Consider the following 21869-nt stretch of genomic DNA (forward strand, 5'->3'; position numbering starts at 1 on the left):
TAGTCAAACTAGATGAAAACTGAATGAGAATATATCAAGATAGGGAGTACCCAATATAAACTGTTTTCATCCTTTCTAAGAAAGAAATTCTATTGGAATTTTTTTTCCCCACGTTGTAACCTCTCGGAACTTGGGACGCTTAGTGCCCTGACGGTGCTCTTGATCACCATCGGCCAGGGGGCAGTCATGATGTTCCTGGGTGGAAACCTGCCCATCGACACCTCAGTCAGGTAAGATCAAAGGTGCGTCTTAGACTCGATGAAAATTCTGTAAGGAACGCTGGTGAGCAACAAACCTGTAACCTTCAATTAGAACTAAGTAGTTGTGGTTATGAAGTGTCATGGAATTATTGTGAAAAGATTATTGAAACAAAACATTCATTCATTCAAGAACTATTTTTTGAGCGCCTATGATCACCACCAGCATTGTTCTAGGTGTTCGAGACACTGCAGTCTCTGACCTCGGTGAGCTGACATCCCAGTAAAAGGAGGAAGAAGCAGACAGAGAGGCAAACAAGACATACACACAGTCAGGTATCTTCTCTGTGAGAAGCATCCAGGCAGAGCCTAAACTGCAAGTGAAGAAGTAAGAAAGGCAAGGAAAAGTGAGAAGGCAAAGCAGCTGAGCCTGAGAGAGAACGGCTGGAGACGAGGCAGGAGACGTTATTAGGACACGGTGAGGACCGCAGGTTTTTATTCAGAATGTGACGGGAAAACCAAGGGTTTTGAGCACGGAGTAACCTGGTCTGATTTATATTTTAGAAAGATCACTCTGGCTATGCTGTGAATAACTGAAACGGACAAAAGTGGCTAAGGGACATCAGTAGGAGCCCACAATATAGTGGCTACGTAGACTATCGTGATGGAAGGATGACGGTGGCCTGGACTAGCGGGGCGGAGACGGAGGCGTGAGAAATGCTGGGTTCTGGATGTGCTGCACAGGTAGGACCCGAAGAATTTTCTGGTCAACTGGAAGTAGGTGCGAGAGAAAGGGGATCAGGGTGATTCCAAAGTACAAACGCACGATTTACCATCCATCAACAGAGGGAAAGCCTGGAGGAGCAGCACGGGGTGGGGGGGAGGGTGCAGGGGCTGGGTTTAGGTATGTTCAGTTGGAAAGCCCACGAAATACCAGTTCAGGGGAGAGGAGAGGCTGGGGGCTGTGGTGAGCCAAGCAAGTTCTTGGAGAGCGAGGGTCACAAGAAAGCAAGTGCAGGGAGAGCCAGAGGGGCACCTGTGATGCCGGGTCAGAAAAACACGAAAATTCAGCCAAGGAGGCTGGGGGAGTACTGGCTAGTGAGGGAAGAGACATACAAGAAATAAGATATTAATAAACGTTTTAGTATTTCGTTGCATATAAAAAGGATGTAAATCCTCCTACACATGGCAGTGAAATGAAATTGAAGACCTTCCATCTGCCACAGGAAAACTGCCTCTTCTTGTTACTATAGAAAAAAGGGAAGTGTAATGAGAGGTATGTCTGTCAGTTCCATAAACCAGGAACAGATTCTCCTACGCCCTCCTTGTGTAGAAAGGCAAAGCTGGCTCTCTCCGGGTATCACTTTCCTCTCTCCCTCCCTTTTTCAATCGCTGGAGAAATTAATCCAATTTCCAACCTAAAACCCTGAGACTGCCCTAAGCAGACTAATAGCCACTTACTAGTTAAACCTACTAATAAGCAAGGTAGTAAGAGATTTCTAAAATTGGATATTCACAAAGTAAGATTTGCATTACTAAAGTGTACTGAGAACTCCTAATTCATATCCTACTGAGAAGTCTACCCACCATGCAATGCTTGATAATGCTGCCAAACTCCTAATGAGAATTCCCCAACTTTCTGAGAGCAGCTTTATTAATTCATCAGCAGGGCTACCTTGAGATGGCAGAAACTGTGAACTGCTGCTATTTTTTCCTTTAAATTATAAACCACCATTAGTTAAATTTCATCATATCAATTTAGTTTGCAACGAGTTGTTTATACACTACAGTATATAAAAAAGCTACATCTGCATAACAGTATTTGGTCTAGAAATTTCCCCAAACTAGAAAATATCATTATGGTTTCATTGATATTATTCTCCTATACCCCTATGTTAAAAGATGACATAGTCGCAGCATTTTTGCTTTTGCAGTGATACTTCAGAGACGTGTTACTACTGAACGTTTGATAGAAACAACCTGTTCTGTATTATAAAGTTAAGTGTGAAAAGAATCCCCAGATTTACAGAGTACTGTGTTTTTTAAAACCATAAAACTACCCATTCATTTATGTTGCTAGCAATGAGTTTATGATACCATTCCCTTTCTCATTCCTTGTTATCTCTGAACAATGTTTTCCTACTAAATCATGGGGGAAAGGGTGGAGGAAGGGTTTCTGCCCTGTGTTAGACGGTCAGAAGCCTGGTAAATGGAACGTGATGTCTGTATATGTCTCATGAACTTTTAAGGGATTCACATACTCTGACAGTCATTTCTGCCCTTGCCTAAAGATTTAACAAATACTGTTAATTCATTCTTTACTATTTAACAGTAAGTATTAGATAGGTAAACATTAAAATCATGATTAAAGTTGATGCTGACAGGCTTCAAAGTAGGGTCATATCATTCTGCTTCTGAGATACTATCAAGGTAATAAAGTTGTACTTTCACTGGGTCCATTCCTTACATATAAAGAAAATGTACTTATATTCAACACCATGACTCTCCTTCCAACTCGATTTTAAATAGCACAAAGATACACAATCCTAAGAACCACTTTTATGGGCAGAGCTTACCAGGAAAACTCTCTTCTACTGTTCTATGACTAAAATTCCCAAATGAGCCTTATCTCTTTAAGGACACAAAATTAAAAATTGCTACATACAGCAAATATTAAGGGCAAGATCACGGCTTTCTTATGTTCTTATCCCAGTGGCGGACAACCAAACTTGTTCAGGTAGCATTAAAATGAGTCTGCCTCTCACACCTGCAGACTATCATGTGCCGGCTAACAAATCAACACCGCATGCGGTCAGGACCCCTCCTTCCTGACACCGGCAGGGGTTACTTCAAACTCTCTTCCCAGAGTTAGTTTAGCAACCAACAGCTTTCCTTCCCTGCCACCAGCACGCCAGGACACCTTAATATTTTAAGCCAGAGGCTGGCAAACCCTTCCTGAAAAGGGCCAGACAGTAACTATTTTAGGCTTTGTGGGCCATATGGTCTCTGCGGCAACTACTCAACAGCTCTGCTACGGTAGAGCAAAGACAGCCATAGACGGTATAGTGTAAGGGAACAAGCAGGGCCGTGTTCTGATAAACCTCTAGGGTGCTGAAATCTAAAATTCACAGAACACTCACATGTCACAAACATTATTCCTTTTCAAATATTAAAAATGTAAAAACCATTCTTTGCTCATGGGCTGTACAAAAAGGCAGTGGGGCCTTTGTGACCTGCAGGCCATAGTTTGTCCACCCCCCTGCTGTAAGCTCCTTTTTAAGTCTCTCTCTTGCAAGCTTTGGGCAGGTGAAGTCTGTGAAAGCTGTTAAATTCCATGAACCTGGCTGTTAAGTCGGCTTCATGTCTAACATGCCAATCAGGGTTTGACGAATCCCACCTTTAAATCTATGCGCTCCTGGTGATAAATCCTAGGTAAGTCCTGGTGCCCAGAACCTAAGAAGACTGGTTCCAGGGCCTACCTAGGGTTCTAAGATAGCACAAAACAAGACCAGCTTCCCTGGATGGAAGTGTTTCAGGTTCTCTTCCATGATCCCTAGAATCAAGACTTGTGTCCTAGTCCTAGAATCCTTCAGGAAGATTCTGAAACCACGGATTGAAACTAGACGAGGTAAAGGCTGTGCCTGGTTCTGGTCTTGGGTGCTTTTTCCTGCAAGTGGCCTGAGATGCCAATAGGCTTTGGAGCCAACCTCTCAGAAAATGCGGCGAGGGCTCTCTCCAATCCCTGACAGCTCACTTCTGCACAGCCCCCTCTCAAGTCTTCAGAACTAGAAAGGGCCGGGGGACTAGCGCCTCTACAAGAGTAAGGTACAAAGGATCCGGAGTGTGTTCATCCCTTCTTTTTAAGCTTGGAATCCCTAAAAAGGGCTACTGTGGAGAAGGAAAAAAAAAAAAAAAAAAGATTCTGCTCTCTACTTGTTTTCTTAAAGCAGCATCTCTAATATGAGGTTCCAATGTAAAACTGGGTTCCGATGGAGATGAGCAACAATTTCTAGATGGTGGGACCTGGACACTGAATAAAATTCAGTGTAAAGTGGGTACAGCTTTTGGAAGCTTTTCTGGGCCCCCAGTTGGAGATCTATAGGTTTAACTGAATACCCCCTGCAATCAAAGCCTCCAGGAATATACAGTGGGTGGCTGTTTGTAGGCAAAAAGCAGGCTTCTCAGTTTATAAATCCTTGAAGACAATACTTACTGTTTTCTATGGTTGGATCGTAGGAATCAACAAATTGGCCTTCGACAAACTGAATCGTCAATGAGGATTTCCCTGTAAGAGAGAGCAATAGCTGAGTACGCACCGGCATATTAAGGTAAAAAAAACTTTAATTCTACTATTTTACCAAGAAATACTCTAAATGGAAATAAATTCCATATATACTACAGGAATTTAAGCAATTACGCTATTATGAATTACACAGGTCTGTGACATTAACAAACAGTACTGACCGGTACGCATACCACATAGTTTGTCAAAAGTAAACAAACTCTTAAAAAAAAAAAACAACTAAACAAACTCTTAAATAAGGTTTAAGCTAAGTTAATTTCCTCTGGTGTCCCTGAAATCTGGCTATTAATTTTGAACTCGAAATTAATAAAGCATGATCAGTTGCTTTGGGCTCTTTCACTTATGGCTGTTATAAGTGTTACCAAGTAGTTTTTAAAGAGGATAATCTGAAAATATGTGATAAAAGTCGGTTTTTAAAACTTCTTGAAGGTAGACATTCTCTCTCAATCATTCAGTATTGAAGGCCTCACAATGTCTGGCACACAGAAGACAATAAAGAAATGCTCTGACTTCACACAATCACCAGTAATAGTTGAGCCTGTGTGTTAACAAATCAAGAACCAGAGCCCCAAGTTCTCACCCCCTTGTTGTCAGTAAATTTCTCCTGGAGGACTTTATTAGCGGGTTCCGTGTGAAGACACCCTGCAACAACACAGGCCACATTACAGCCATCCCTCCCCTCAGACACCAAAACCCGAGGATACTCAAGTCCCTTACATAAAACGGTGCGGTATTAATGAACTTATTTACAAGGCAGAAACACACTCACAGACACAGAAAACAAATTTATGGGTACCAAAGGGGGAAGGTGGGGGGAGGGATAAATTAGGAGTTTGGGATTAGCAGATACATACTGCTAAACAGATAAACAACAAAGTCCCACTGTACAGCACCGGGAACTATAATCAATATCCTGTAATAAACCATAATGGGAAAGAATATGAAAAATAATATATATGTATAACTGAATCACTTTGCTGTACACTTGAAACTAACACAACGTTGTAAATCAACTATACCACAATAATAAAACAAAAAGGCGTAGTATTTGCATATAACCTAGCACATTTTCCCACATACTTTTAAATATCTAGATTACTTATAATACCCAATAATACAATGTAAATGCCATGTAAACAGTTGCCAGTGTGCAATAAATTCAAGTTTTGCATTTTGGAACTTTCTGCCCCCCGCCCGCCATATTTTCCATCCGAGGTTGGTTGACCCCCGGATGTGGGGCGAATACGAAGCGCAGACTGATTTTATCAGCAGGAAATAGGAAGTGGCCCCTCCCTAATTTCACCCCAAACCCTTCCTTCTCTCCGCGCCCTCAGAGCATTATGTAGCACACACACTACATGCTCGCCGTATCTCACGGAACTTCCATCTCAAAGGAGGTGCAGGGAGAGCCAAGGAGAGAGGTTTGGTAACACGAGTTTTACACTCCTGGGGTTTGGGTTGGGCCTGTCCTCCTCCAGACCACGGAGAGGTGCGGTCCACGGGGGGCACAGTGTTTTCACACCAAAGGCAGTCCCCATACACTCAAATTACGAGCTTATAAGTAGGGGCTGCTGGGAGACAACGAGAAGAGCCCCGAGTTGGCAGGCCTGCCCGCTCCTCATGAGCAGCTAAGCACCGTTCAGAGCGTCTCCAGAATGACAAACAACTGAAATCCTTCTCTACAAAGCAGCCTACAAGAGCTTTTGAAAATTAAACGTTACTTCCCTGCTTAAAATCCTCACCGCCATCAGAATAACCCCCAGCTCCTAACCCTGCCCAGAGCCCCGGGCTCTCCCCGCGGGTGCCCTGCTCTGCCCCCTTCCCTACCTCATCTGCTGCCCTCCCTCCTCCTCCCGGGCCCTCCCAGGCTCCAGTCACATCCTTCTGTCCCTGCCAAGTTCCTGCCCGCCTTTGTGCCTTTGTCCCAGCCACCCCGCATCTCTGAATGTACAGACTCACTTTTATCGTTATTCTGGCCTGAGCTCAAACGTCCCTTCCCCGAGACCGCCCAACCGAAGGTGGCGCCAGCTCCCTAACAGTCACGCTCTCATAGCCATCTTGTTTTATTTCTTTTTAGTGCTTAAAGTTATCTAAAATTCTCTTCTTTCACTAATTAGTCTACCAAGACCAGCGCAGTGCCCGACACACTGTAGACATGTGGGCTCAGACCTCCGAAGGGCACGCTCACCCTCAGATACTACAGAAAATGTCCATTTACACACATGACTAGGAAACACAGTTCTAGTCTGTGTTGGTGTCCAAGCACGGGCCTGCCTGTGACACAGGGATACCGTGGTAATCCAGGAACGCCACACACTTCAAACGGACTGTGTTCAAAAGAAACCATGTTATATAAGCTAGCCCATAAAGGAGCATTTAGCTCAAAATACAGCAAAGCTATTTTATGTAATGAAAGCAGCAAGGGAAAAAACCCTCTCTTGTAAGTTAGCAAAACTGAAAAATTTTAGAAAGAAAATAAACTTCTTTAGAGCTTTTGAAGAATTAAAAAACAAAAGGAATTAAAAATGATTTTGAAAACTTTTAAAAAGCAGAACTGGATTAAAAATAGTGAAAGAAAGAGGGTGTGATATACATACTACGTTCCCCCAAAGAGGACGGAAACCGGTAGCGAACACTGGATTATACCGTAATGAACCATCATGTACCGGCACCAGCTAAGTCTCAACAGCCTTACTTGTAGGGGTGAGGGGAGGGGGAGAAGAGCCTCAGGACTTCTCGAGTGAAATTTCAGAAGCCACAACCAAAAGCAAGTTACACACAGTAAACAAGACAGCATGAGATAAAGTGCAAAGACGGAGTTAGGAGTTATAGATAACAACTGGACCACACTTAAAGATACAATTATTGGCACATATCCCAAGAAGAGTTCCTCATTTGTACCTTTATAAAGGGCATAAATTATCTGACAGGCTAAATGGACATTTAACTTGAAAACACAAGTAATTAGTCTGGCAAAAGCAGACGATGTAGTTCAACCCAAATCACAATGCAGGTTGACAGCAAACTATCACCTTCACAAGTAACTGGGACACCAGATTTAAAACTGCAGTTCCTCAGGGGGCAAGCTGGACTTCTCAATCAGATCGGTCCTCGGAAAAAGGGATTATTCATTAGCAGAAGCAGGACTGAAGAAAAGCTAGGTTTCCCTTGGGTCTCTCATCCTTGGACTCTCCCCTAAGGGAGGTCATTAATTCCTTAAATTAAGGAGGGACAGGGAGGCTACATTTGCAGACTTGATACAGTGGTTTTCTACGGTTTCCATTAAAAAGGAGAATTATACAGAAGACAACTAGTGCCGAAATCTTCACAAGTCAGCACTAAACGATAATTATTCTTCGTAAATAAAGCCCACTGCTCATAGTGTTCTCAGTCCTGGTTCTAGTAATTTCTGGCTTTCAGAGACGTCCTTACCATCCTCATCCTCCAAAGCAGCAATTCAGCTCTTTGGTCAAGTTTCGCAAGCAGTTTGCTTGCAGCAGCTACAAAAGACTTTGTTGATCTACAGCAAATTATGTTCTTTACTTGAGCACCTTTAAAAATTTCCCCTCATAATAAGTTCATACATTTATTTGGCTTTTGTCCTTATCAAATTCAGATTCTTAAACACTAGGTATGATCATGTTTCAACAATGATCATGCTCTCGAAAGGTGCATTAATTTGTACAATCTGAAGAGAATCTCAACTCCAGATCAACTCTTTGGAGAAATGTCATATGAAAGCAATATAGGAGTGATCTGAAATAAACGGAAAAGCAGCACGTGCCCAGATGTGTTTATCAACACAGACATAACTCACTCGTTTTATAACAGTACTGTAAGAGGTTTGAAAATATATCTCAATATCCCACAATTAACTTCCAAATATTTTCCCTCCAAACTAAGAACCGCCTTAGTTTTAAAAGTCATAAAAATTATTTTTAAAAAGTTTCTTCTGAACTTTTACCACGTAAAAACAGCATTGTCATATATATATATTTTGCAATGGTAATTTAGCACAGTAAGTTTTTTCACCCAGTATTTTCACAACAGAAGATATACCTTCAAGGTTGTTAACTGAACCTCTCACACTTCACAACTGTTATAAAATAGGCACTATTTATACAAACGTTTTAATACTTTTCAGATTAATTTTGAACAACTTTTCATGCTCATTCTCCATAAAGAAAAAAATTTACTTATATATCACTCCCCACCCTGAAACCAGCATCCTCTGGAACAGCAGACAGTCACTTGTTCACGGGGATAAAATGGGGAGGAGTAGGTCTCAATCTGCTGGGCTATCACATCGTTGGGCAGAAGGGTCCACTGGACCAACGTCACGCACCTAGCATACAACGCATCCCAAGAACTGCTTTCATTTTTACCTTGAGCCCTTAAGCTGGCCTTATGGGACTTCTTTGTCCATGCAGACGAACTGACTAACAGTTTAGCTTCCAAGCTCACGGGTCTTGCCACCAATAATAACCACCTCCACACACTTCAGCGACCGCCTCCTGAGCACGACAGCAAACACCCAGACCACTCCACCTCCCGCGAGCCAGTCAATAAGCAGGTGGTGCGTCTTCCCAGCGTCCTCACCTTCTGACTCCCATCACCTAATCCAGACCATCTCTGGAAGCAATGTTTTCAAACCAGGGGTTGTATCCCACCAGATCATGAAATCAACATACTGAGCTAGGACCAGCACCGTTTTTAAAGAAATAGGAACGCCAGAGTGGACTGCAAATAATAAAGTCGTCATGGAACTTTTCAGTTATATAAACATTTATGACTGGGTCACAACGTACAATGTATTTCTTACTACAGACTGAAGCCCAAAAAGTTAGATATACCCTGCTCTACGAGCCTCCTGAATCTCCAATCTCTACCACGGTTCACTTCCTTCCCGATCAGTTTAAGTCCCAAGATAAATCACTGTGCCCCACGCACTACTCTTTTATCAGAACCTGTCAATTTCTTTTCTCTGGGCTGATAAATTCTATGATCTTAATCTCATCTTTGGCCTTTTGTGAGCCTGTTGAGCTCAGCTGCAGAAAAGCCCCCAACCCTGTGGCTTGGCAACCACTCTCGAGCTGTGGCCTTTCCCGGCTCTGTCCTCTGTCTTTAGGAATCCTTTCTGTGAGTGTCCCTTTCCCAACAAAGCAGCAAAATGTGGTTCCAGCAGCATCCCAGGGCAACCTACTGCAACTGCAAATTCCTAAGCCCCACCCAAACCTCCCAGGCAGGAGTATTAACAAGCCCCCACTCATGTGCTTCACCCTAAAGTTTAATTACCACTCCCCCCTCAGGTGCCAAGTTCAAATGTGACCATTCTAAATCACCTACCTCCCCCTGTCTGCAGGGTGTTCCCAAATTCCCCAGTTCCTCCCAGCAGCTCAGATCATAAGCATTTAAAGAACACACAACATGGGCCAGGAACTGGGACACAGCCATGACTACAAGCTGAGGCTGAACCTTAGAGGTAACTGCTGTGACACCGCTGTCTTCCACTCACCTTTGCCTTGGCTCTGTGCACGTCAGACAGTGTGAAGGGAGCCCCTGGGCTGTGCAACGGCAGCCCGTCTGCCTGGCCCTCTTCACATCATCACCACGGCGCAGAGGAAGCGGGCAGCACACCCTTCTTTCCACAGAAGCGATTCCAGCCCCTGGGCTCTACATCCCATCCCCGCTCCTGGGCTCTACATCCCATCCCTGCTCCTGGGCTCTACATCCCATCCCCACTCCTGGTCTCCTCCAAACCTTCCTCCTGCAACAGTTCTAAACACATTCTTCATTTCTCTACTGGTTTAACTCCAATCCATCTGGTTTGCTCACATGCCTCTGACATACTTATTAAATATGTTTAAAAATCCAGGGGAGTACATCCTGACTTATGTTCCCCTTCTGCTCTCAGTGCTATAGAAAGACTTGGTTGGGTGTTGCAGCCGTTGGGTGCTATATCCCTGACCACGGAGATGAGCGCATGCTCTAGAAAATGATCTCAGTCGCTTAAAGCTCTACCCCACTAACCCAGATCAAACGCAACCATGGGAATGCATGTGACCTGCATGTCCGGTAGTAATCTGACTACAATACCTGACAAAAAGTGTGTAGCCTCTGGTTTGAGCCTTGAAGTAAAAAGTCAGGAACATAGAGGCTAAAGCTACAGAGGCAATTAAGGAAGAGCAGCAGCTCTTTCACTTAACAAAAGAAATCAAAGAACAGTGAAGCATGCAACGTATAACAACAATTCCAAGAAACTATTGGCCAGAGGCACGTTGTGACTTTGTGATGTCTGCCTCCATAGGGACCAGATGCTGGCACAGCCACCAAGCTGCAGGTGGTCTACTCTCCCCTCCAGTTCCCCGGAGCTAAATGGTTACACTACCCGCACTGAAACCTGGACTTGTAGCTTCATCAGTTACAGACAGAAGAGCTGAACTATTCACTTTGTAAAATAAGGAGATGCGCTCCCCAACCTGTCCAAACACCTTTTTTCCTCCTGGTTCTGCCTCACAACGGCTGTATTTTTAACAGTGTCAAGCTTGGTAACATTTCATTCCATTCTGAATCCCGAGTTTTCAAATCCCTGACTATGGATTAATTCATTAATTTCTCAAATAGCTATTAAGCAGCTATTATGTTCCAGGCATGGTTCTAGGCGCTGGGATATATCAGCGAACAAACAGAAATTGCTTGGTACATAAATTCTAATAGTGAGAAGTATATTAAAATAAAAAAGCACAATAAATGCAATAAATTGGAGGAACTATGTATCTATTCCTTGTAAACAAAGGAACATAACAAATAATTACCATGATTTTTTAAACTAATGAATGAATGGATCTAAGCAATGATGAGGAGCAGATATTAATGCCGCAAAAAGAGAAATAACCAGATATTATGGGTCTCCTAGTAGCAATTTTAAGGAGGGTGGGGAAGGAAAAAGAGAAAGAAACCACCTAAATCTGACCAAACTGCTAGATTTAACTACCAATTTACAGGAAATAACGGGGGACAAATGAACATCTTGAATACTATAGGATGCAATAGCAAAACCCAGATTCTAGGTAACACTTCAGGTAACCCCTATATACCAGAATTTCTAGGGTGGGGCCCATGCTTCACTCAGTATTTTTCAAACTCCTCCAGTGATTCCAGCGTATCTGGAAGTTTGAAAACCAGTGTTCTAAAGCAGGGCTTCCCTAATGTTAAAGAATAAGCAGTTCTCCTAGGGACCACGTTAAAGTGTAGATTGTTGATCTATTTGATCTGGGGTGGGGTGTGGGATTTTCCATTTCTACCAAGATCCCTGGTGATACTGATCTCCAAACCAAGTTCTAAAGTTTAGAACACTGGTTCACAAACTTAGCTGCACTCCGGAAACACAGAGGGAATTCCAAAAACTACTGGCTGGGCCTCACCCTCAAGTAATTCTGATTTAATTACTACAAGGTGCAGCCAGGGCACGGGGATTGTTAAAAAGATCCCTGAGTGATTCCAATGTGCCACAGGTTTGAGAACCCCTGGACCAAGGTCAAGGCTGGCAGGAAAAAAGAGATGGAAGAAACTCTGTTCTTGACTTGACTGACTAGTCAACCGCTAGTCTTCCATTTATGTGAATGAATAAACCTTATTCTTTAAGCCAGCATGAGACAAATTATTTCACAGTCAAAAGCATACTAACTGATTGCAATATTATTGCAATAGAACTGAAAATTTTAGTATCTTCTTATAAAGATCACTCAAATCACTCTTCTATTTGATAAATTCATATTTTAGAGTGATAGGAGTCTTCTCTGCTTTAAGAAACATTACTTATCACTTGACTCTACACCCACTCTTAACTGACACAATCTGGAAGTAAAATTTCTCAAGGGGGACTTCCCTGGTGGTGCAGTGGTTAAGAGTCCGCCTGCCAATGCAGGGGACACGGGTTCGAGCCCTGGTCCGGGAAGAGCCCACATGCCGCGGAGCAACTAAGCCCGTGTGCCACAACTACTGAGCCTGCGCTCTAGAGGCTGCGAGCCACAACTACTGAGCCCACGTGCCACAACTATTGAAGCCCGCTCACCTAGAGCCCGTGCTCCGCAACAAGAGACGCCACTGCAATGAGAAGCCCACGCACTGCAACGAAGAGTAGACCCCGCTTGCTGCAACTAGAGAAAGCCCGCGCGCAGCAACGAAGACCCAATGCAGCCAAAAATAAATAAATAAATTAATTAAACAATTATATATATAAAAAAAATTTCTCAAGGAACAAACATCAGTGATGCCTTCTAATAATTGACTTGAATGATCCTTGGAAGAGGCCAGAGCCAGAAACTTAAAGAAAGCTGCTGACCAAGCACTGGGGTCATATTTTTTACATGTCTGGGATGGGGGTGGCAAATGGGACAGGACACGGTCCTACCAGGAACCAAGCAAGCTCCCCACAAAAGGATTGTGGACTGGGGCCAGATGATGGCCAGTGAAAAAACCCAACAGAAAAGAGTGAGTAAAGATGGGAAGAGGGCAGAGGAAGTAAGAGGAAAACAACTCAAACACCAACCTGTAATCCCAAATTCCCAACCACACAAAAACTCTATTACTAAGAAAAAGCAGCCATCAGAATAATTGGAATAGGTGAAATTAATCTTATAAAGGTCTGTGAAGACTGTAACTAAACATGCCCAGAGTTCCCAGAGATTTTCCAAGGAATTGCTTCTACTGTAAAAAACTTACGAAAAAACAGATTAAACGTGACCAAGTGAATATGAAAAAACTTTTTTTTCACAAATACTCTGTTTAAAAAAAATCCAGGTAACATCTTTTGAAATAAGTTCCTACTATTTCACATAAAATACATTTCAAGTAAATAATGGAATAACTGTGGTTATGGCCACAGGGCAAAAAGTATTCACCATGTAATAATCAACTTTTCCCATTTCCAGGACTCCATTTATTCTAAGAAACATCATCTGTTAACGGCAGCTTCGCGGGGCAGGGGTTATGACAGCACACTAGTAAATTAAAACCACAATACATCCTGGCATTGAGGAAATATAATTAATAGAAACAGGACTGAGGGTTAAGGTTCAGGATTTGAATTCAGATTACGGTGTGAACCCCAGCTGTGTCTCTGGGGAAGTTAATGCCTTTGTGCCTTGGAACCCTCATGCGTGTGATGACTAAACACAGTACACCTTCAGTCCACACACATCGACTGATGCTATTCCATAACAGGATTCTATGATCACCTGAATTCTGAAAAAGATGTCAGCATGATACACCTGATTGCCATCTACAAGGATCCTGTAATCTTAACAGAAAGGAAGGCACCTATGTGAAAGGTCAAGTACACCCCTCCCCCCCACAGGATTAGAAAGTGGTGGTGGTGTTTTTTAAAAAAGAACTGCCAGGGAGTTCCCCGGTGCTCCAGTGCTTAAGACTCTGCGATTCCACTGCAGGGGGCATGGGTTTGACCCCCGGCTGGGGAACTAAGATCCTGCATACCACACAGTGCGGCCAGAAAAAAAAAAGATGAACAACCACTGGAGAATTTCTACTGAGGAGAGGGACGTGAGAGGAGGAAACACTAGGGAGATCAGGAGGAAATTCTGAAAAATGGACTAGAAATGAAAAATGGGCATTTTAACCTGCTTCAAAATAGGTATTTAATACAAACCAAAAAGGAAAAAAATGGAAAAACTGATCTGTAAGGGAAACAAGAACCTCAGACAATTTAAAAAAGAAACAAGTATGTACTTGATTTCAAGACTTAATAGGAGACTACAGTTATCAAGACATTGTGGTATTGGCATAAAAACAGACATATAGATTAATGGAACAAAATACAGGCTCCAGAAATAAACCCACACATATAAATGATCAGCTGATTTTGGATAAAGGTGCAAAGGCAATTCAAGGGAGAAAGAACAGTCTTTTTCAACAAGTGGTGCTGACACAACTGGATATCAATATTAAAGAGAAAGAACCTGACCATATCCCATATAAAAAGTACAGGATAAAAAATGGATCACAGACCAACTGCAAAACCTAAACTATGAAACTTCTGGAAGAAAACACAGGAGAAAATCTCTGTGACCTTGAGTTAATAAGAAAGATTTCAACAGCACAATCCATAAAGAAAAAAAGGGTATATTGGACTTCATCGAAATTAAAACTGGTCAGCAAAAGATTCTTGTTAAGGGGATGAAAAGACAAACCACAGACCTGGAGAAAACATGTGCAAAACACATTATCCGACAAAGGGCATGAATCAGGATATATAACAAACTCTCAAAATTTAACAATGAAAAAACCACCCGATTAAGCATACGAGCAAAAGATTTGAACACTTTAACAAAGAAAATATTCAAACGGCAAGTAAGGACTTCCCTGGTGGTGCAGTGGTTAAGAATCCGCCTGCCAATGCAGGCGACACGGGTTCGAGCCCTGGTCCGGGAAGATCCCACATGCCGCGGAGCAACTAAGCCTCTGCGCCACAACTACTGAGCCCGCGTGCCACAACTACTGAAGCCTGTCCACCTAGAGCCCGAGCTCCACAACAAGAGAAGCCACCACAACGAGAAGCCCGCGCACCGCAACGACGAGTAGCCCCAGCTCCACTGCAACTACAGAAAGCCTGTGTGCAGCAACAAAGACCCAACGCAGACAAAAATAAATTTGTTAAAAAAAATAAAACCGCTGCTAATCAAATTATATTAAAAAAAAAGGCAAGTAAGCCCATGAAATGATGCTTATCATTATTCATTAGGAAAATGCAAATATAATTACAGTGAGATATAACACATCTAATTAAAAATGTCTACAATAAAAAAATACTGACAATACCAGTACTGGAGAGGATGTGGAACAACTGTTCTCTTTGGATGGGGTGCAAAATGGTACAGTCACTTTGGAAAAAGTTTTTTAAAAATAAAACACATTTATCAGATGACCCAGCAGTCCCATTCTTAGGTATTTTTCCAAGAGAAATGAAAACTATGGTCACCCAAAAACTTGTATGCATATACCTATAACAGCTTTATTCATAACTGTCCCGAAGTAGAAACAAACCAAATGTCCTTCAACCTGTTACTAGATAAACAAATTATATTAAATCCACACAAAGGAACACTACTCAGCAGTAAAAAGGAATGAACTACTGATAGACACAACAACACGGATAAATCTCAAATGTGATTCCATTTATATTACATTCTGGAAAAGACAAAACTACAGGGACAGAAAACAGAAGGGGGGTAAGGGCTGACTACAGAGGGGCACAGGGGCATTGTGCGGGGTTGATGGAACTGTTCTGTGTCTTGTGGTTGTGGTTACATAACTATAGAGTATTTATTTGTTAAAACCGAGCCATACACAAAAAGGGATAAATTTTACTGTATGTAAATTGTACTTCAAGTTTAAAAAAGAATCTTAACCTTTACCTCAGACACAAAAATTAGCTGGAAATGGATCACAGACCTGAACTTAAGAGCTAAAACAATTATACTTCTAGAAGTAAACATGAGAAAATTTTTATGATCTTCAGATAGGCAAAGATTCCTTACATGATAAAAAAAAATGAGTAAACCATAAACAAAAGAACTGATAAACTGGGCTTTAACAAAATTACAAATTTCTGTTCTTTGAAACGTAAGAAAATGAAAAGGAAGCCAGGAACTAGGAGAAAATATTATATATATATGAAAAAGAACTATTATTCAGAATACATAACTCAATAAAAAGAACCCAATAACAAAGGCTAAACACTTGGACACTTCACAAAAGTAGATATATACAAATGGTCAAGAGGTATATGAAAAGATGCTCAATGTCATTAGTCATTGGGAAAAGTCAAATTTCCATGGCCTACCACATCCGTACTGCTAAAGAGTTAGAAAACTGACAATATCAGATATCAGTGAGGATGGGTCTCATTTGTTGCTGGTGGAGTGTAAAATGGCACAAATGCTTTGGGAAACTGGTAGTTGCTCAGAAAATTATAAACTTCATACATGTGACCCAGCAACTCCATTCCAAGGGGTGCTTACCAAAGAGAAATGACAGTGTCAACAAACACACAACAAATGCTCATCAAAGCTTTATTCTTAGCAGTGAAACACTGGAAACAACAAGTGACTGGAGAAACAAATTATGGTATACGCATACAACAGAATACTACTCAGCAATAAAAAGAAACTCCTTATATATGTGACAACATGGATGGATCTCAAAACATTATACTAATTGAAAGAAGTCACACAGTAAGAGTATTTATTGTGTGATTCTATTTATGCAAAATTTTTTAACAAGAAGAACTAATCGATAGTAATGGAAAGCAGATCAGTGTTTGCCTGGGAGTGGGGTGGGGTATGAGGGAACTTTTGGGATGAAAATGTTTTTTATTTTGATTGGAGTAATGGTTTTACACAGGTGAATAAATCTGTCAAAACCCATCTAACTTTACACTTAAAAATGGGAACTTTATTAGACATAAATTATACCTCAATAAAACTTGATTTTTCTTTGTTTTATTGAAGTGTAGTTGATGTACAATATTACCTAAGTTATAGATGTATAATATAGTGATTCACAATTTCTAAAGGTTATACTCCATTTATAGTTACTATAAAATATTGGCTATATTCCCTGTGTTGTACAATATATCCTTGTAGCTTATTTTATACGTAATAGTTTGTACATCTTAATCCCCTACCTCTAGGTTGCCCCTCCGCCCTTCCGTCTCCCCACTGGTAACCACTAGTTTGTTCTCTGTAACTGTGAGTCTGCTTCCTTTTTGTTATATTCACTACTCTGTTGTATTTTTTAGTTTTTAAAATTTTTATCATTATTTTTAAATTTTGGCTGCGTCAGATTTTCGTTGCGGCATGCGGGACCTTCATTGCGGCAGGCGGGATCTTTTCGTTGAGGCACGTGGGCTCTTTGTTGCGGCGCGTGGGCTTCTCTCCAGCTGTGGCGCACAGGCTCCAGGGCGTGTGGGCTCTGTAGTTTGTGGCACATGGGCTCTCTAGTTGAGGAGCACGGGCGTAGTTGCCCCGCAACATGTGGAATCTTAGTTCCCCAACCAGGGATCAAACCGCGTCCCCTGCATTGGAGGGCGGATTCTTTACCACTGGACCACCTGGGAAGTCCCTGTTGCATTTTTTTATATTCCACATATAAGTGATAGCATACAGTTTTTGTCTTGGAGGGTATTATACTAAGTGAAATAAGTCAGATAGAGAAAGACAAAACTTGATTTTAAAACAAGTATTAAAAAGGGAAGACATTTATTTTTTTTACCAAGCATAACAGGATAGTGATTAGCTATGTGACAGTTGGCAGTTTTTCTGGTCTGTTTCCTCAACTGTAGAATAGATATAATAACAGCACATACTTTATAGGTAGTTGTGAAGATTAAATGAAAATATCGATACATGCAGAATATCTGCTATGTAATAATCATGACATTTATTGAGGACTTATTACATAACCACATTCTAGACATTTTCATTTAATCCTAGTCTCACATTCTAATAATTATATGTAATATATTAACTTGAAATCTAAGAAAATGATATACAGTAACAACTACTGAAGCTAAATCCTCAAACTCACGTGAAAAAATATCAAGAAATATAAGAATACACACACATACCCCTAATGCAGAAAATTACTGTTTCGGTAATCACTGCGTAACAAACACCTCAAAACTTAGTGGCTGAAATCAACAACTATTTCATTTGTTCCCGATACTACAATCAAGGCTGGGCTTGGCTGGCTCCTCTGCTGGTCTTAAAGTCACCCCTTGGCTGCCTCCGCTGGTGGGAGGCTGGGGGCCAGACTCAGCTGGGAGGGCTGGACCTTCTCCCTTCCCACATGTCTTCTCCTAAGGTCTCTCCCCCATGTTCCTCGAAGCTCCAGAGAACACAGAAGGAGAAGCTGCCGACTTCTTAAGGCTTGAGCCTGGCACTGGCCCATCATCATCTCTGCAGTGTCTTGCTGGTCAGGAGTGCCACAGGGCCAGGACATGAATAAGTACCAGGAAGGTGCTTCTCTGGGAGCCACTGATGGAAGGACATCAATAAAAGGGACCAGGTTTGCAAACAGCAGAGAAAGACTACAGAATCACCTGGGGTTGTAAACGGACGCCAACCTGAATATCATCATTGTTAAAAGGGCTAGAATAACGACGAACCGTATGAAGGTTTCTTTAACAATGTGTTTCTTACCCAATACATGATACCAATTACATGCGGACTAAAAAAATGTGTAGTTCTGTCCCCGGTAGCGCAGTGGTTAAGAATCCGCCTGCCAATGCAGGGCACATGGGTTTGAGCCCTGGCCCGGGAAGATCCCACATGCCGTGGAGCAACTAAGCCCGTGCGCCACAACTACTGAGCCCGCACACCTAGAGCCCATGCTCCGCAACAAGAGAAGCCAGCGCAATGAGAAGCCCTCACACTGCAACGAAGAGTAGCCCTTGCTCGCCGCAACTAGAGAAAGCCCGCGTGCAGCAACAAAGACCCAATGCAGCCAAAAAAAAGGAAAAAAACAGTGTAGTTCTGTCAATAGCAGCATTGGTTATTGTTGCTTTTTTGAGGGGGCAGGGTGAGATGTATATATATCAGGGTCACCAAGGAATCTTTTGGAAAAAAACCCACAAAACACCTCACCATTCTAATTTTAAAAAGGGTGCCTAAGGAGTTCCCGTGTGCTCTGCAGAAGTGCTTCCTGTGATTCTAATATGCACCCCCATCCCCACATCTCCACCACATACGGAGTCAGATGAGGGCATGTGATACAGAGAATCCAACTTTTAATTGTTCACCAGAACCTACAAGTGAGACACTGTTTTAAGCGTTTATGACCCAATTCCTGGAAATCTCCGCCCCTTCCCCAAAATAGTTGGAATGATTCTCCCACTCATTAGCCTACGAAATTACCCAACCTATAAAAACTAACCACCGCATATTTCGGGGCCTCTCAACTTCTAAGACGGCCCATACTCTGTCTATGGAGTGTGTATCTCCCTGAGTAAACCTTCTTTCACTTTAAAAAAAAAAAAAGAGTTTACAAAACATTTTCACATGAATTATCTCACTTGTTCCTATGAATTAAGCAGGGCTGACATCATCTTATTCTCTCTCACTCCCTTAGCAATTTTCAAACAACAGATGGTAGGAGAGAAAAAAATTAAGGTGCAATTATTATTTTGACAAAGAGAATAACCACGTAAAACTGGTTCATAAAGTTATTACTCATTCAAATACTTTTTTTATATATAAATTTATTTATTTTATTTATTTATTTTTGGCTGCGTCGGGTCTTTGTTGCTGCATGCAGGCTTTCTCTAGTTGCAGTGAGCGGGGCTACTCTTCATTACCGTGTGCGGGCTTCTCATTGCAGTGGCTTCTCTTGTTGCGGAGCATGGGCTCTAGGTGCGCGGGCTTCAGTAGTTGTGGCGCATGGGCTCTAGAGCGCAGGCTCAGTAGTTGTGGCGCCCGGGCTTAGTTGCTCCGCGGCATGTGGGATCTTCCCGGACCAGGGCTCGAACCCGTGTCCCCTGCATTGGCAGGCGGATTCTTAACCACTGTGCCACCAGGGAAGCCCTCAAATACTTATTAGGTGCTTACTATTGCCAAGCACTAGGCTACCAGATACATTCCACCGAGGAAAATAAGAGAAATAAGTTTGTACCGTAACATGAAGATCTGAGTTACATAAATGAAGAAGTTTGTTAACTGTCTGGGTTATTAAGCTAAAAGGAAAAAAAGAAAGTGCTGACAAGAAGGGCCATGGACCTGCTTCCCTAAAGATTTTAAAAACAGGATATTCATCTCTCTGGGATGATTTATAGGTAAAGCCAAGATGGAAGGTAAGGGAATAGAACTGATAAACTGCAGTCAATTAAATGTTTGGCAACAATGAAGAATGAATTTTGCTAGATTTGTGGCCAAAATTGGGGAGAAGGCTGGGGGTCGGGTGGGAAAGAGCTAGAGAAAAGCAAACAAGAGATAAATACCTAAATTATAAAACAATCTTTAATGAGAACATGGAGTTTAAGATTGATCAAAACTAGTAATAAAAAAAAATTAGGAAAATGAATTGAGACATAAAGCATATTTATCAATCAGCATGAATGGTTATTAATAAAGATTATTTCTTCAACAGCTCTTTAAAACTGCATTGACCCCACATACTAACACCAATCCATCCCTCACCATACCTGTGCTACCTCATGGAGTTTAAAGATATCCCACACCAGTAAATGCTTTAAAAACACCAGCCAATCATTGTTAATAGTAGTAACTGTATACTGTGGTTGCCTCACTAGACTGAAGCTCCCTGCGGGCAGAGATCAGGGCCGCCCTGGCCTTGGTGGCTAAGTACACAGCGCCTGGCACGTAGTAGGGACTTAGGTTACTCAAACATGTAATGAACAACCTATTTGAATAACATGTGATACACTTAACTCACACACTGACCTCTTCAACCAGTCATTACAACAATTCAGTCTTTTGAGGGTCTGAAATCCTCTGGATAGCTGATAAAAGTCCTGGACTCTTTCCCCAGAAAATATGCACCCAGTCTCAGGCAAAGCTCATGAAGTCCAAGTTAAGAACCACTACTCGAAGTGGGCACCAGAACTGAAGACAGCGCTCTGCCTGGGGTTCAGAGTTCGGCCGAGCTAGTTTACGATGAGAACGCGTCAACTGAACTGCTCAGAAAATTAATCGAGGTCTCTCCACCTGTATACGCACAGGAGATTCTTCTGAAATGTAAACGTAAGACTTCACATCTGTGGCCCTCCTTTCCTCCAGCAGCCACCTCAGCGATGTTCTGTTCCGAACTTCTGCACGGCTCTCCTCTGTGGTCAGGCACTCCTGCCCCCTGGTGTACTCAAGGCCATACTCACATCTAGTTTCTTCCCAGAAGGTGGGTTGGAAACCCCGCTTCTACCCCTCCCCACAGAGCGCCATATTTCAGTGTGGTGCGTCCAGGCTTCCAGAGTCACTTTGAACCCTCCTCCATCTTGATGTCAGTCACCATGCTTGAATTTTGCCAACTAGGTTTTTCGTTCAGTCACTCATATAAGTCATGAACAAGACTGAAGAGAAACTATATTTTTAAATACTCTCTTTAAAATAAATTCCGAAAGTGATGTAGATTTGAAAACCAGCAAAATACTGGCCAGATGCATTTATATCCAAGACATACAGGTCTTAGAAAAGCATTTTCATGTCCTAAAACTATATTAACTGTACAAGTCACAGTTAATTTCATCTCCATGTTCACAAATTATTTACCATGCCTTCATGTAGCTAACATTCAACTTTGAATCCTGCAAAAAGCAAGATCATAACATATCTTGTTAAGGT

At 42.0% G+C, this 21869-nt stretch overlaps 1 protein-coding gene across 2 annotated transcripts in view; it reads right to left on the minus strand.

Annotated features, from left to right (window-relative positions):
• Positions 1–21869, minus strand: part of RHEB (Ras homolog, mTORC1 binding) — a 46491-nt gene that overhangs the window by 15798 nt on the left and 8824 nt on the right. Inside the window, exon 2 of one of the 2 annotated variants that reach the window (XM_082472623.1) lies at positions 4411–4482. The exons of the other annotated variant lie outside the window; for it this stretch is intronic. Within the exon in view, the coding sequence (XP_082328749.1) occupies positions 4411–4482 (72 nt within the window). The remainder of the gene's footprint in view (positions 1–4410; positions 4483–21869) is intronic. 2 annotated transcript variants of the gene reach the window in all.

This window comes from Balaenoptera physalus (genome assembly GCF_965194825.1).
Source record: "Balaenoptera physalus genome assembly, chromosome: 8".
Classification (NCBI taxonomy): domain Eukaryota; kingdom Metazoa; phylum Chordata; class Mammalia; order Artiodactyla; family Balaenopteridae; genus Balaenoptera; species Balaenoptera physalus.